The 17,687-nt window shown below is 40.7% G+C and overlaps 1 protein-coding gene across 1 annotated transcript in view; it reads right to left on the minus strand.

Annotated features, from left to right (window-relative positions):
• Window positions 1-3,504: 3,504 nt before the first annotated feature.
• The window catches only part of ankrd12 (ankyrin repeat domain 12), a gene marked incomplete at its 5' end in the record, with an annotated part of 43,050 nt that continues 28,867 nt past the window's right edge, over window positions 3,505-17,687 (minus strand). The window contains 4 exons of the mRNA XM_078207248.1: window positions 3,505-6,370; window positions 8,597-8,692; window positions 8,803-8,946; window positions 12,309-12,407. Of these exons, the coding sequence (XP_078063374.1) occupies window positions 6,185-6,370; window positions 8,597-8,692; window positions 8,803-8,946; window positions 12,309-12,407 (525 nt within the window). The remainder of the gene's footprint in view (window positions 6,371-8,596; window positions 8,693-8,802; window positions 8,947-12,308; window positions 12,408-17,687) is intronic.

The following is a 17,687-nucleotide window of genomic DNA, read 5'->3' on the forward strand; positions in this document are numbered from 1 at the left end:
ACTGTGCCACCACAACAAAACAGCAATTTCCCTGTGGAACACCACTGGAAATCATTTTTCATTCGCAAAAACATCGATCATTACCCATTGTTTCCTGTTGCTGAACCAATTTTGGATCCAACTCGCCACATTCCCCTGTATCCCATGGGTTTTCACTTATAAACATAGAAACATAGAAAAACTACAGCACAAAACAGGCCCTTCGACCCCACAAATTGTGCTGAACATATCCCTACCTTTTAGGCCTACCTAATAGAAACACTTCTTTGACTAGTCAGCTATGTGGGACTTTGTTAAATGCCTCTCTAAAATCTATGTTGACAACATTCACTGCATTACTCTCAAGACAGGATGGGAGCTGCAAAGAGGCTGGCTTCCCAAAGAACTAGTTACTGTCCAGATAACCAGGAAATTAGGCAGAAATAATATCTTTAGATGACCAAAGTTAAGAGAACAGACCAAGGTATTGTTCAGAAGAATTCAGGAGTAAACAAAGTGTTCTGAATTAAACAGACAATTGCAGTAACCAGATTTAGAGTTGGAAAGCAGACTTCAGAAGTAATTCATAAGTTAGATTAGGGCGGCACGGTATTAATTCATAAGTTAGGGCGGCACGGTAGCACAGTGGTTAGCACTGCTGCTTCACAGGTTCGATTCCCGGCTTGGGTCACTGTCTGTGTGGAGTTTGCACATTCTCCTCATGTCTGCGTGGGTTTCCTCCGGGTGCTCCGGTTTCCTCCCACAGTCCAAAGATGTGCGGGTTAGGTTGATTGGCCATGGTAAAATTGCCCTTAGTGTCCTGAAATGCGTAGGTTAGAGGGATTAGTGGGTATGGGGGGTAGGGCCTGGGTGGGATTGTGGTCGGTGCAGACTTGATGGGCCGAATGGCCTTTTTCTGTGCTGTAGGGTTTCTATGATTAGGTGCCATTTTAAGAGCATCTGAGAATTATGAGTTAAAGTAATTGCGAACAGTTTGTACAGCAGTCAGGACAAAGAAATCCTAAAGGGGGTGGTGTAAAACCTGGATACTAGATTTGCTGTTAAAAGTGGAGCAGAAGCTTTGTTTAAAAGAATCAGTTGGAAAATCAGGACTGGATTTCAAAATTCAAGCCGCAAATGGAAAGCGTTATTGTGGAAAATAAGATTTTAAAGCGCACTCTGGGAATGTTTGGAAACTGTCACTTGACAATCATATTTGGGGGGAGGGGGAACCCACAAGCACAAACTTGGGTTCAGAGCAGAGTGTGTATTTTGACCACTGCAAATGTGTGTGCTTAAAGGGCCTCTGTATTACTGAGACCATTGTAGCTCAAGATGTACATTATAATACACATTAATCTTAAAACGTGTGTGCATGTGTTATCAGGGGCAGGGGGAGGTAAAGATATATTGTATAATTATCCAAATTTTCATGTTTAATAAATTATTTTTCACATTGTTAAAACAAATGAGTTGTCCTGTGACTCTGTTCCTCCACGTCTTGTTAAAAGCAAAAGTTATGGTCTTCTGAGCCAGAGTTCCATTCTGGGATCTTCATGCCCAGTTATAACACCAAGTGGGATTGTAACAGGATAGGTGCTAAGAGGATGTTTCCATTCTTGGGGAATCTAGAACTAGGGACAGTTGATGGAGGGGAGGAATTTCTTTTGTGAGGGGAGTTCTTCATCTTTGGAACTCTCTACCCAGGGAGGCATGGAGGTAGAGTTATTGAATATATTCAAAAGCAGAGTTATATGGACGTTTGATCTGTGAGGGAGGCAATGGTTATGGCAGGAAAGTGGAGTTAAGGCCACAATCAAATCAGCCATGATATAATCCAGCGGCGGAGCAGGCTTGAGGGGTCAAATGGCCTCAAATGTTCTCATTTCTTAAGTAGGGGAAGAAAAGGGAAATTTAGATTCCTTGGGGAAGCACATGTCTGAAAAGAGCAACATGGCTTCTGTTCCTTTTGGAGTTTGTTGTGTGACGAGATCATGGTTCCTTTATGTTGTGTTTTGTTCATGGAGCTCATTGTCGTACAGGAATGGATGCACTGATTATGAGTTGACTTATTCAGTTAGGAAAGTGGGTCCATTTCACATCAAACAGGAGATGCAAAAACCATCACACTATACAAACAGGCGACAGAGAAGACAGCAACAACCTACAGGGGGATCGGAGTGTCCCAGGCCAGGCCTTTGCTTGGGTCATACTTAAGAGACTTAAATTTGGGCAATTGTGTTTAAGAATTAAAAGTAAATAACTTTGCAGGCTAAAATTGAACCTTCTGAAGTTTTATAAAGCAACAATCTAATTCAAACCTGCATTTTACCAGATTCGCTAGGTTCTTTCTGTAACCATTCTTAATTCAATTTGAGTCATTTCTTTGGACAGCTTTCACAAGTCTACACAAGTGAATCTTCTGTGATGGCGCTCATGATAAAACTTAAAAAAAAATACAATCACAGAACCATATCAAAGATCCTTATATATGCTGTTGCTAAACTCTAGATGTGATTCCCTACAAGAATAGGTGTAGAAATATTACATTCTTGGAATTGTCTGTCAGTTACAGAGCTACATGTCATTCTTACTCTCAAAGGCAAGTGTCTGTTCCTTTAACAAGATTACTGTTAAGGTAACAATGATTTCATATGGAGCTTAATTAAGGGAGTTTGGAATGGGAGCAGGCCATTTAACTCCTCAAACAAGTTCGGCCATTCAACAAGATCATGGCAGGTCTGTAACCCCTAACTCCATCCGACAGATGCCAATGAAGAGATTCCAGATATCCTGAAATAAAAACAGAAAATGCTGGATACACCCAGTTCTTAAATGGACATTAGGTGGTGATTAAATGGCTAAAAACATTAGAAAGGTGGTTAAAAAGGCAGCACGGTGGCAGTGGTTGGCACTGCTGCCTCACAGTGCCAGGGACCTGGGATCAATTCCCAGCTTGGGTCACTATCTGTGTAGAATTTGCACCAGTTTCCTTCAGGTACTCCCACGGTCCAAAGATGTACAGGTTAGGTGCATTGGCCATATTAAATTCTTCCTCGGTGTACCTGAACAGGCACCGATGTGTGATGACCAGGGGATTTCCACAGTAACTTCATTCCAGTGTGAATGTAAGCCTACTTTGTGACTAATAAATAAACTTTTACTTTTAAAAGGGGAATAAAGGGAAAGAAGAACAGAAGAGGCCCCTGGGATTTGGGCTAGTGCTAGTGGAAGATAACCAACACCATGGAGTGGTTACGTTGAATAGCGTGTTACCATTTTGCAATTTCCACGGAAAGCCTTTATATTTATGAGAGAGAGAGATTATGATTTACAGAACAAAGTCTAATGCAAGAAAATACTTTTGACCAATGCAGTGTCTGTGTGATTATTCTATCATGGATGCTGGTTGCCAGTTAAAAAGTGCTCTGCTGGTTAAAGCAAAAAGGTATTGGTTATCTCAAATTCAAGAGCAGACAATGAAACAATCCCCATTCCACTTGCGCAATCATAGATACAACATAATTTAATTAACATGACCATTAAAATTTATTTAACAATATATTTACATGTATTTACATATTAATCAACAGGTAAATATTAAAATAAACAATTTACACTTTTAGAACTATAATTCAAAAAGCATTTGTGCTGAAAAAATAGGTTCTGCTGCAGATTTTTCTTCAGGGTGTGGGGAAAAGAAGGGAGAAGAACAGGACACTGAAGATAACCTGGTAATGCATGCATTGCATCGTAAGTGTAATCTCAAACAGTTGCTGCAATGTAAAAAAAGCAAACCCAAACACATGCCTAACAAACAAGGTCAAACCACAGCACACTACAATCAATATAAAACCAACTATCAATTGCAACTTTGGTCCATTGAAACATTAGACAATTAATGAGCTATACAATCAAAATAACTATATAATTTCTTTATACATACTTTAAACAATATTGTTAAATACAATGTTATTTACATCTGCGCAATGATATGTAAAAAATAACTTATTTTTAAAAAAAGACAAAATAATACATCTGTGCAGAATTTCCCCTGCCCCAAAAACAAAGACAATCTGTACAATATTTAAGATCAGAACAGATAACTGTGAAATGAAAAAGGTGGGACTATTCTTTTGTTACTAATTTGTCTATCCTTTCTAAAATTCAACTAAGTCTTTTTCAGAGTATAGTGCTTGCCTCTTCATGGCAGTAAAGCAACAAAAGCCCCAAGGTGTATTTTCTCAGGGTACAACTGCTCGGTGGGAAATATAACAGGGCCCAGCTATAATGTACTACTTGGGAGCCAGGCAAATAGGTTACAGTGAAGAACAATGTCAGCATGTCTACTAAGCTGCTTCTATATTGCTTTAGTTTGCTGGCAATGCCACTGACTCCTCATTTATCGATTGTGTACAACTGGTGGCAACATCAAAGCAAGCATATTGGATTAATTAAGGCCAATTAAAGAGAACACTTTTAATACCAGGCTCTTCCCAGTGGCCAGCCTTATCAAATGCAGTAAATTACTTTGGTGCTGGTGTTGGCTGCACAAAACGTATGCATTGGGAACTGGTGGTTCGACTTCAGTGTTAAATAAATGTAAAGGCAGCTTTAAAGAACCCCAGTCTTCTCTCTTCCAACCATTTCATTCTCTTTGACGAGAACAATACGGCTGACAAGAGATCAAGGCCACTCCTTCGTGAACTCAGTGAGGATAGTTTGAGCAGTATGGCAAGCTTGACACTTTGGTTCAGCTCTTCCCAGTCTTCTCAAGATTACCCAACTGAGAATGATAAACTCACATAGCTTCTCTAACCACCTTCAAACAGAAGCTGGAGTCAAGATCAGAACTTGAATTAGTGCCTTGCATTTAACAGGCATATGCTCTACCTTTAGTTATTGGGATAATATTTTTATAAAAATGATAGTGAGCAAAGTGGCAGAAGCAGAACAAGATACGGAAGAGAGCTGGGAGAAGTTTTTGTTTTAAAATCAGAGCCCTGCAACCATCATTGCAAAGTGAATTGGTGAACTGAGAAAATAATGAACATCTATAGCAGAGCAACTAGCTCAGGAAAGGTGCATCCAACCTGTAGTCCTCAGTCCACATATGGCTCCTGAGCCCCAGCAACTTAGTCCCATTTGTGATTTTTGGTGGTTGTACTGTCTGGAAGGTTGGAAGCCTGGACGTTTAGAAGGGATTGTTCTCAACAATGGCAGATGACTTGTAGATACAGTCTAACACTTGATCCGTTACCATCAGCATTTTGAGATTGGAGTAAATTAATCGCAACATGAATTTAAACTTCTTTTGAGCTTCCCCACCCAAGGTTCCTTCATATGAACCTACGTGGCCTACAAACACCTGGATAGCCCCCAAGATTAAGAGACATGGGAAAAAGATTGTTTTTTTAAGTAAGGTGATGAAAATAGTTTGAAGTGCTCAAAACAATAAGGTGAATAATTTTAACAAAGTGCAAGCATGTAAACAGAGAAAGTATTTAAATACCATTAATTTCTGAAACATTTACAAAACCAGCAAGTGCCTCTTAATGCAGTAGTTTTTGTTTTGAATTGAGAAAGATACAGTAAAGGATGGCATTTTCTTTGAAATTAGGTAAGACAAATTTGAGTTCTCGTTAAGAATGTTATCCAAAAACAGGTCTGTATATTTCAAGATGAAAAGTCTATGGTAGTTTTGAGCCATTGTGTATTATAAACGAGGCAGCACTCTACCCATGAGTGCCAATGTGAGGTTCTACTGTACCATGAATTCCTTCTTGGGGATAGAGTATCACTTGTCTACACCCCTATCACCTTGCAGCTGCCAGCGCTGCTGGTATGAACATAACATAGCATATGCAGCAAATGCCCCCATCTTGTAAACTTTAAAGTATAGGCAGATATTAAGAGTGAATGATACCTATATATCAGCTATGTATACTACTGAAATGTAGTAGTGGTTTCTGGTAAACAGCGATGGGAGGTCACAGTCCGTTAGTGCTGAATCTCACATCATTATGCAAGAATGATACTGCACCTTCGTTGCCACAAGCACCCATATCCTCAATTCTTCACTTATCTTCAAAGTGCTCTGGAGCCAAATATGCAAGCCTGTCTGTAACTGTCTTGTATCTTTCAGCAGTGACTGTAACCAAGTCATTTTATGCACTTGCTTAAAACCCCCAAAACACATGCACAATCATATTGGTGTCAAGTCAAAGTCATCATTGACATCAACAAGAGGGATGTAAAACTCAGGAATCTCAAAGATGCTCAAAGATTTGTGTGAAGAAGGATCAAGTTCTTGTAGTTTAAGCTGCCACTCTAATCTTTGCACTGCATTCATTGCTGCAGCTTCGTGCTGCTGTCTCATAAGAAGACATGTCTGTAATACATTAATGAGAAAATGTTAATTGCAAGGGGAAATTAAAAGGCATCATTTAAACTATTCAATTAACATTGTACTATTAGAAATAGGAGCAGTAGGTTCATTCGGTTTCTCGAACCTACTCCACCATTCTACAAAATCATGGCTGATCTTCTACCTCAATGGTATTTTCCTGTACTATCTTCATATCATTTAATGTCTTTAATAACTAGAAATCTATTCAAGCTACGTCTTGAATATACTCAATCATTGAGCCTCTGGGATGGAGGATTCCAAAGATTCACTACCTTTTGGGTGAAGAAATTCCTCTTCATCTCCGTGCTAAATGGCACTGTGTAAGACTGTGCCTCCTTGTTTTCGGCATCCCCCAAGTCGAGCACAACATGCTTCTTGCATCTACTCTGTTGAGCCCTATAAGAATTTTGTATGTTCCAATGAGATTGCCTCTCATTTTTCTAAACTCGAGAATACAGGTCCAGTCTCTTCAATCTCTCCTGAGAAGTCAATCCCACCATCACATGAATCTGGCAAAACTTTGTTGCACTTCCTCTATTGCAAGCATATCCGTCCATAGATAGAGACTAAACTGTTCACAATCCTCCAGGTGCAGTCTCACCAAGGGCCTATAGAATTGCTGCAAGTCATCTTTATTCCTGTACTCAGCAATAAAGGCCAACATGCCATTTACCTTCCTAATTGCTTTCTACACCTACATTAGCTTTTGCTGACTTATGAACATGGACACCCTTTGGATATTGACACATCCAACATCACACAAATTTGGAAATAGTCTGCATTTGTGTTTCTCGTACATGAGTGGACAATTTCACATTTTTCCACATTACATTCCATATGCCAAGTTCTCGCCCACTCACTTATCCTGCCTAAATCCTTCTTTGCATTCTCTTCACAATTCACATTCCCACCTAGTTTTGTATCATCAGCAAATGTGGAATAACCTTTGGTTCTCACATACAAGTTGAAATAGATTGCGAATAGGTTTTAAAAAAATTAATTCAAGGGATGTGGGCTTCACTTGCTAGGCCAGCATTCACTGTCGATCCCTAATTGCTCTTGAGAAGGTGGTGGCGAACTGTGTTCTATGCGGTGTTGGTACACTAGTGCTTTTAGGGAGGGAGTTCCAAGATTTTTACTCAGTGACAGTGAAGGAATAGGGATATATTTCCAATTCAGGATGGTCAGTGGCTTGGAGGGGAACTTCCAGATGGTGCTGTCCCCATGCATCTGCTGCTCTTGTCCTTTTAATTAGTAGTGGTTGAGTTTGGAAAGAGCTGTTGAAGGAGCCTTGGTTAATTCCCGCAGTGCATCTTGTAGATGGTACACACTGTTCCTATTGTTCTTATGATTCTTATAATTAGTAATGGTTTGAAGGGCTATGGTGAACAGGCAGGTAAGTGGAGTTGAGGCCGAGATGAGATCAGCCGTGATTGTATTAAATGGCGGAGCAGGGCTGAATTGCCTAGTCCTGGCTCCTAGTTATGATTATGATTCTTGTGTTGGTGGTAGAGGGATTGCATGTTTGTGGAATGGGTAGCGATCAAGTGGACTGCTTTGTCCTGGATGATGTCGAGCTACTTGAGTGTTGAGGATGTGATTGCAGCCCTAGCAAAACTGTAGTCAATGGGAATCAGGGGGAAAACCCATTGCTGACTCATACTTGGCAAAAAGGACGATGGTTGTGGTTGCTGGTGGGCAATCATCTCAGTCCCGAGACATCACTGCAAAAGTTCCTCAGGGTAGTGTCTTTGGTTCAACCATCTTCAACTGATTCATCAATAACCTTCCTTCCATCATAAGGTTAGAAGAGACGAAGTTCATGGAGACAATTTTCAGCACAATTCACGTCTCCTCAGACACTGAAGCAGTCCCTGTCCATATGTAGCAAGACCTGAATATTATTCAGGCCTGGGGTGATAAGTGACAAGTAACATTTGCTACACCGGAATAGATATTTCTTAAAGCTAAACATCTTTAGTGCTTACAACTCCTAAAAGCTGGTGCTTCACATATTGTCCCTCACACTACAACCTCCTTTGTTAGCTCTCCAAAGAATTCTAGCTGATTGACAAGTCAGGACTTTTGCTCCAATTCATGCTACTAGCCACGTGTTTTGTGCTTACATGAACAGCTCTCATAATAAGCAGCACTTTGTTATAGTGCATTTTTTCCACCTTATTTAAATACTTCTGGAAGAAAACTTACCTTTAATTTATCAAACTTATCATCTACATCCTGCAACCATGACATAAATTGGCGTGCATTGAATCGATCTCGCACTGATGTTTTGTTTTCATCACCCTAAAGCAAAGATTTTACAACATTAATTTGTAAAACGGCATTTTGGAGCATTTAATAAAAATATTCTTTCAATTATAGTTCAAAGCGAGAGACATCATTTTCCTCTTCACCTGAGGGTCCTGAGGCATATTGTAAACTTCGGCATCCAGAAGCACAGTACAGGCACTAAAAGGCAAAGTCTGATTTGCTAGTGTCCTTGCTGCACGGTAATGGACTCTCAGAACTTCCTGCTCATTTGACATAATGAGTTTCTCCTGAAATTAAACACAAAGAATATATTCAAATGTAGTACATTAACTGTGTATTTTGTATTACCAATAAGCTTTTAAACATTTTACTGTAGTGCAATTTCAACCAGCATTCAAGTAGTTAGTGCAAACATTTTGAACCAATCCAGCCTCTGACAAAAACAATTTACTCACAGGTTCGGCTAAAAATGTTGCGGTCCAGATTTTACTAAAGTAGTAACAGAGCTCACCACTAAGTGCGACCTGGACACCAAACTCTGGTGACTGCACATGTGCAGGTAAACATGGAAATCAAAAAGTTGCTCTCCAAGTTTCTCTGCACCTTCAAAGGTTGCACTATACTAGGATATCGTTGAGAGACTCAGCATTTAAACAGGTGTGAGAGAGACTGGAAGCCTGTGTCCAGTGGTGTACTGCAGAGATCGGTTTTTGCAGTGTACACTAATGATATAGACATGAACGTGGGAGTTATGATCAGTAAGTTTGCAGATGACATGAAAATTGGTGGTGTGCTAAATTGCGAGGAGGAAAGCCTTAGATTACAGGTGACATAGATGGGATGGTCAGGTGGGTAGTACAGTGGTAAATGGAATTTAACCCTGAATATTGTGAAGTGATACATTTTCGGAGGACTAACAAGACAAGGGAATAAACAATAATGATCGAACGCTAGGAAGTATAGAGGACCAGAGGGAACTTGGGGTGCATGTCCAAAGATCCCTGACAGCAGCAGGACAGGTAAATAAGGAGGTTAAGGCGGCATATCAGATATTTGCTTTTATTAGCCAAGAATATAAGAGCAGGGAGATTATGTTAGAGTTGTATAAAATATTTGTGAGGCTACGGGTAGAGTACTGTGTGTTGTTCTTGTCACCACATTGTAGGAAGGATGTGATTGCACTAGAAAAGGTGCAGAGGAGATTCTCCGGGATGTTGCCTGTGCAGGAGGGTTCTGCTATAAAAGAGGTTGGATAGGCTGGGGTTGTTTTACTTGGAGTAGGGAAGGCCGAGGGGGACCTCAATGAGGTGTAAAAAATTGAGGTGTAAAAAATTGAGGCAGAAAAAATTGAGGCATATAGATATGGTAGATAGAAAGAAACTTTTCTCCTTAGTAGATGGATCGATAACCAGGGGACATAGATTTAAGGTAAGGAGAAGGAGAATGAAGAAAAGCGTTTTCATCCAGAGGGTGGCGGGAATCTGGAACTCTCTGTCTGAAAGGGTGATAGAGGCAGGAACCCTCACAACATTTAAGAAGCATTTACACGAGCACTTGAAACGCCATAGCATACAAGGCAATGGATCAAGTGCTGGAAAATGAGATTAAAATAGATAGGCCCTTGATGGCCAGTGCAGACACGATGGGCTGAAAGGCCTCTTTCTGAACTGTAAAATTCTATCAAATTTGTAGGCATTACAAAGGCATGATTGTGCTGGATTGTGAGATGCAATGGCTTGATATTGCTGTAGTTGCAAGCTATTTATCAACTAACAATTGAAGAGAGGTTGTCAATGCTAAAAATTATTATTCATTTCAGGGATGTGGGCTTCACTGGCTAGGCCGATCCCTAATTGTCTTTGAAGGTGGTGGTGAGCTGCCTTCTTTTGTGGTGCAATAAGTCTTAATTATTGCCAAATGACCACACTGAAAATTAACTTCTCACTCCTTCAGCTTTTAATTACAGTTGGAGATTTAAAGGAATACTTGTTTTACTTTTTCTTTCAATACGCAGTCCTATATTCCTTACTCCCTCTTTGTTGTCAAATTTAAACAACGGCTGGTGCCATTCATTTCCTGCTGATTGCAAAATCCAGCCCCATCATACCTAACAAATTTGATAAAACTTTTCAAAAAAGGTGATCAAGTGTGTGGATGAGGGAAGTGCAGTTGATATAGTTTACATGGATTTTGGCAAAGCCTTTGACAAGGTCCCATATGGGAGACTGATTGAGAAGGTTGAAGCACATGGAATTCAGGGGAATCTGGCTAGATGGTTCCCAAACTGGCTTCATAATAGGACACAAAGGATGGTGGCAGAAGGTTGTTTGAATGACTGGAAGCCGGTGTCCAGTGGTGTACCACAAGGTTCAATGCTGGGTGCCTTTTTTGTTTATGTACATAAATGATATAGATGATAACATGGGGGGCATGATAAGCAAGATTGCAGATGACACCAAGATTGGTAGGGTGATTAATAGTGAAGAAGGTCGTAGGTTACAGGAAGATATAAATGGATTGGTCAAATGGGAAGAGCAGTGGCAGATAGTATTTAACCCTGTTAAGTGCAAAGTGATGCACCTTTGGAAGAAGTAAAAAGACAATGAGGTATTTGATGAATGGCAGGACATTAGGTAGCTTAGAGGAACAGATAGATCTTGGGGTACTTATTCACAGATCCCTGAAGTCGTGGAACACGTGAGTAGGATAGTTAAGACAACATATGGGACACTTGCTTTTATCAGTTGTGACATAGAGTATAAAAGCAAGGAGGTTATGTTGAAGCTGTACAAAACATTGGTTAGGCCACAGCTGGATTAGTGTGTGTAGTTCTGGTCACCTCACTATAGGAAGGATGTGATTGCACTAAAGGGGGTACAGAGGAGATTCACCAGGATGTTTCCTGGGATAGAGCATTTGAACTACAAGGAGAGACTGGACAGGCTTGGACTGTTTTCTTTAGAGCAGAGCAAGCTAGGGAGGATATGATTGAGATGTATAAGAATATGAGGGGTATGGGCAGGGTGAATAGGAAGCAACTGTTCCCATTGGTTGAGGGATGAATCACGAGGGGGCGTAGTTTTAGAATAAGGGGCAGGAGATTCAGAGGGGATTTGAGAAAAAAAAATTTCATTCAGAGGGTGGTAGGAATCTGGAATGCACTGCCTGGGAAAGTAGTGGAGGCTGGAAACCTTACAACCAAAGTATTTGGACGAGCACTTGAAACATCATAACAATCAAGGATATGGGACAAGTGCTGAAAAATGGCATTACTGCGACTTTAGTGGCAGTTATCATCAGTGCAGATTTGATGGGCCGAAGGGCCTTTTCTGCACTGTACAACTCTATAATGAGTCCACAATTTAGCCCAAATAATTCACAAGTTTACTGTTGGGCAGGTTTCAGCAGGTATAGTTTTACAGTTTCTAGCTCACTGACGGCATGTCAGAAGTTTAGAACACACTGACAATCTGTAAAAATGCTGTCATGTTTTAGAAAGACTTTTTACATTCAAGTTTAATGGACATGGTTCCAAGGGAATGTAGTTTATGGCTGGTTCTCAAAGCAAATTATAGTGGCGGGTTTCACTCTGAATCTTATAAGCCAAAAAGCTTCAATGTTCAAATTCATAGTCAGAAAAAGAAAGTACCCGTTCAATACTATGCTGTAATCGAAGCTTCATTCGTATGACTTCATGTTGCCTGAAGAGTTCTTTCAGTGCTTCAGACAATGATGGAGGAGGAGTTATCTAAAAAGACAGTGATCAGTATTAATGCAAAGTGCTGCAATTTAAAACCATTTTATTAGATTATGCTGGAAAAATCCACCAAAAGTGATGCATCTCGTTATTCTTCTCCTAATATGAAAAATCATATACACTCGAGGTTAAATCAGTCTCTTCACAATTTTGGTGTCATAGTTGACTCCAAGATGAGTTTTCAACCACAGTCATACCATCATCAAGACCACCTACTTTCACTTCCATATCATCTAACATCTGCTGCTGAAACGCTTATGCTTTCGTTACCTCCAGGCTTGACTATTTCAATGCACTCCCAGCTGGTTGTTCACATTTCACTCTCTGCAAATCTGAGGTCATCCAAAACACTGCTGACCATTTCTGAACTTGCACCAAGTCCCATTCCCCTATCACTCCTGTCCTTATTGGGATTGGAACCTGGTCAAGTAACGTCTTGATTTCAAAATTCTCATCCTGGCTTTCAAATCTAACTAGAGCCCTGCTCCCCTCACTAACTCTGTAATCACCAGCCTCTAAGATATATGCACTATCTAATTCTGATCTCTCAAGCATCACAATTTTATTGTCCCACCATTGGTGGCCATGTCTTCAACTGCTTAAGACCCAAACTCTGGAATTCCCACCTGACAACTACATTGTCCCCCCTCACTTTCCTCTTTTAAGATATTCCCTAAAACCTACCAAGCTTTTAATCACCTACCCTAATATCACCTCATTTAGCTTCACGTCACATTTTGTATTATAATGTTCCTCCTGTGAAGAGTTTTAGGATGTTTTGTTTTGCTAAACAGGCAATATACATCCAAATTGTTGTTGCTTCACATAACTATGAAAATTATAAAATGTATTATCTACTCCCATATCAGTGGCTTCCTGCTCGCCCATTGTAATATGATTTTCTTCTTAAAACTGCTCTATACATCCTGGGACCCAAGTTCCATAAAAGACCATGGAAGTGATTTCATGAAGTTCTATTCTAATAGCATCATTTAATGGAAGGGCTAAGTTGTTGACCAAACCCACCACTCAATGCCACTAAATATTGCCGTTCAAGTTACAAATATCATGCGATATTTTAGTACGATACATTAGATTTGTCCTTCATGCCCAACAGTTAAATTCTGGTAGTTGACTTCATGGTGACGATTCAGATACTATTAGTAAAACGTGACATTGGGCCTACTTTTTACTTTGAATAAACATCTCAAGAAACATCTTGTTTCTTTACTTCTGCCTGTCAAAACACTTCACAACTTTAAAGATCACTTTGGCCTTCTCTTTTATAGAGAAACGAGCCTAGCCTGCCCAATCTTGACTGAGATATAACCTTGCAGTTCTGATACTACCCTGGTAAAAGCTTTGCACTTTCTCCATTGCCTCAGTATGAACAGTGTACAGTACTCAGTCCGGTCTAATCAAGATTCTACAAAAGTTTCATAGCCATTCTTCTATTTAATTTTATTCCACTATAAAATGAACCTCAATCCTTTGGTTGTAATATAAAAACTAAAATTCAGAAGAATTTAGAAAAATTATTGACCCTCTGTCAAAGTATTTTAGTCCCTACTGCCTTCAATGTTCTACCCTAAATCATTCTCAAATACAACAAATCATGGCAGTTTATTATTTTACAAGCTTGAGCAGTTCTTTTCGAGCATCACAAGAGACCACTTACAAAGTGCAAACTTGAATAGCAAGGTATAGGGAGGGGGATTACTCAAATATGGCAACATCAGCAGCAAAACAGGAATCTGATATCTGCTGGTATCCACAAACATTGCCAGCAGAGGGTGCCTGCTCCCTCGGTATAAGTTGATGAAAGACAACTAACTCTCGCAACTGTGAAATTAACTAATTCAGTCCAGATCAGGTTTGGACTGGATACCTGCTAGGCTACAGTAGACAGTGCCCTGGAATTTTCTGTATTGCACTGCATCATTTAGCCACGTTAAGCACAGCATGTTTAAGAAAAGCAATAGTGCAGGTTTTTCTCTTTGAGGAAATAGGTTCTAATGAAAGCAATAGGAAGACCTGCGATTGATTATCTAGCACTTTTCAAGACCATCTATCACTAATTGCACCTTTGCTGTGTTGTATGCATATATAGGCGGTGGATCTGAAACAACGATAATTTGCAAAATGTCTACGATCAGATAATATACAAATAGCAGAATCAGCCCCAAAATCATTTTGGCTACATAATGAGATTTACAGTTTGAAAAAGAACAAAGAACAGTACAGCACAGGAAACAGGCCCTTCGGCCCTCCAAGCCTGTGCCGCTCCTTGGTCCAACTAGACCAATCGTTTGTATCCCTCCATTCCCAGGCTGCTCATGTGACTATCCAGGTAAGTCTTAAACGATGTCAGCGTGTCTGCTTCCACCACCCGACTTGGCAGCGCATTCCAGGCCCCCACCACCCTCTGTGTAAAAAACATCCCACTAATATCGGAGTTATACTTCGCCCCTCTCACCTTGAGCCCATAACCCCTCGTGATTGTCACTTCTGATCTGGGAAAAAGCTTCCCACCGTTCACCCTATCTATCCCCTTCATAATCTTGTACACCTCTATTAGATCTCCCCTCATTCTCCGTCTTTCCAGGGAGAACAACCCCAGTTTACCCAATCTCTCCTCATAGCTAAGACCCTCCATACCAGGCAACATCCTGGTAAACCTTCTCTGCACTCTCTCTAACACCTCCACGTCCTTCTGGTAGTGCGGCGACCAGAACTGGACGCAGTACTCCAAATGTGGCCTAACCAGCGTTCTATACAGCTGCAACATCAGACTCCAGCTTTTATACTCTATACCCCATCCTATAAAGGCAAGCATACCATATGTCTTCTTCACCACCTTCTCCACCTGTGTTGCCACCTTCAAGGATTTGTGGACTTGCACACCTAGGTCCCTCTGTGTTTCTATACTCTTGATGGCTCTGCCATTTATTGTGTAACTCCCTACATTATTTTTTCCAAAATGCATCACTTCGCATTTATCCGGATTAAATTCCATCTGCCACCTCTCCGCCCAATTTTCCAGCCTATCTATATCCTGCTGTATTGCCCGACAATGTCATTACTACTAGACTGACACAGGAAAGGTGCAATTTAGTGTTATAATGTTTATTCATCAGGTGATTTGAAGTAAGGAATTTTATGGCAAGAGAAGTCTAGAGCAGGAATGTTAACTGGGAATGGGATTTTGGGGAGTAAGGCAAGAACACAACCATAGTGGTTTAAACTCCCTGGCCTCATCTACATGCTGCTCACCAGGCACCCGGCAGCAGGAGTTTAACGTCAGGGCAGCAGCTAGCAATATTGGACAAGTAAAAATTTTCTCCAATTGATCATTGGGAAGACAATCATCAGTCCTTGGCATAAACTGCATTCCCAAATGGCGTCATCCCTTTCCCTGGGCTTGAGCTGAGTTTCTGACCTTTAATCCTCTCCATTTCCAGTACAGTGCATTTCTACCTTCATAAAATGACCCATCTCCACCCATCTCAGTTTTTCTGCTGCCGAAACCTTCATCCACGCATTTCCTGCTTCTAGACTTGACCATTCCAATGCTTTCCTGGCAGGCCTCCCCTATTCCATCATCTAAAACTCGCCAAAAGCTCTGCTACACAAATCCAACTTGTACCATGCACCTCTCTCTTTGATCAGTCTTTACAGTCACACCTGCCTTAGTACCTCTGTGTGTTGTCAAATTTTGAGTAACGCTCGTGAAACATTTTGCGACATTTGAAAATGCCAAATAAATGCAAATAGTTGAATTATGCACAAGAATATTCTACCCCATTGCCATCTGATTTCACTTACTAATTAAAAGGAGATTCTTAAAGCCATTCCTCACACCTTTACTAGTGTGTTCTCAAACCACATAACAGGTTTTATTTCACTTGTAACTTTGCATAGAGGTATAGCAAGTATTTTCCTATACCAATGGAAGGGAAGAATGTTATGTGAGGATGCTTCACATCTCTTAGGAGTTTTTAAGATTTCCCCTCAGGCTCTTTTAAGTTTTCAGAGGAACAATCCTTGCATCCCCCCCCACCAACCTCCAGGTGTTCCACTTACTGTCATATTAATGCAGCTAAATCACATTTATTCTCTGCACATCCCTCAACTGAGAAAAAAAACAGACTAGCACTACATTGGATTGCAAGTACAATTTCCAGTGAATGAAATGTTCATGCAGGATCTTCTCTGAAGTGCCTTAGGATGCTGGTGAAAAGATATGCAAATGTAGGTTTTCCTCCTTCCGTTAAAAGGCATCCTTCTTCCTTTATTATTATTTATTAGTGTCACAAAGTCGGCTTACTTTAACACTGCAATGAAGCTGCTGTGAAAATCCCCCCGTTGCCTGCTCAGGTACACCGAGGGAGAATTTGGCATGGTCAATGCACCCAACCAAGAAGCCTGCTTTATTACAAGAGCAGGTCTGAAGGTTTGAATGCTCCCAGTTTTATAGGCAGGGAATATGCTGCAATTGTTATTGTACGACAATAATGCAGAATGATAGCACTGCCTCATTATTTGCTCTCCAGTAAACTGTTGGAAAATTGGACACCCCACCAACTGACTGGGCATCCAATTTGCAGGTCAGCATCCGGTGCCTGCGAGACCCTATGCTGCCAGCTGGCGTTTGCAAGTAAAGGGCTACTGCATTCCATCATCAGAAAAATAAAGAAATGTACAATGAAACATTTATGACAATATTGCACTCTAATATGCTTCAATATTTATAACTACATAGCATCTTATGTCTCTTCTATATTGCTCTCACACCAATAGCAAAAGTGGCTTCAGAAGGAAATCTGTAATGTAACGATATTGCCGCCACATCATTATTAGCAATGTTCTTAATAACCGTTTCCCAATAGTAGCACATGATTGAGGCCAGCGTCTTGACGCCTGGCTCCAGGCAGAGAATGGTTTCAGTACAGGCAGATTGATTGGGTTTCAAGAAAACATAGAACATAGAACATAGAACATAGAAACCCTACAGTGCAGAAGGAGGCCATTCGGCCCATCGAGTCTGCACCGACCACAATCCCACCCAGGCCCTACCCCCACACATTTACCCGCTAATCCCTCTAACCTACGCATCTCAGGACTCTAAGGGGCAATTTTTAACCTGGCCAATCTACCTAACCTGCACATCTTTGGACTGTGGGAGGAAACCGGAGCACCCAGAGGAAACCCACGCAGACACGAGGAGAATGTGCAAACTCCACACAGACAGTGACCCGAGTCGGGAATCGA

This window comes from Mustelus asterias, unplaced genomic scaffold, assembly GCF_964213995.1.
Source record: "Mustelus asterias unplaced genomic scaffold, sMusAst1.hap1.1 HAP1_SCAFFOLD_2156, whole genome shotgun sequence".
Taxonomy (NCBI): domain Eukaryota; kingdom Metazoa; phylum Chordata; class Chondrichthyes; order Carcharhiniformes; family Triakidae; genus Mustelus; species Mustelus asterias.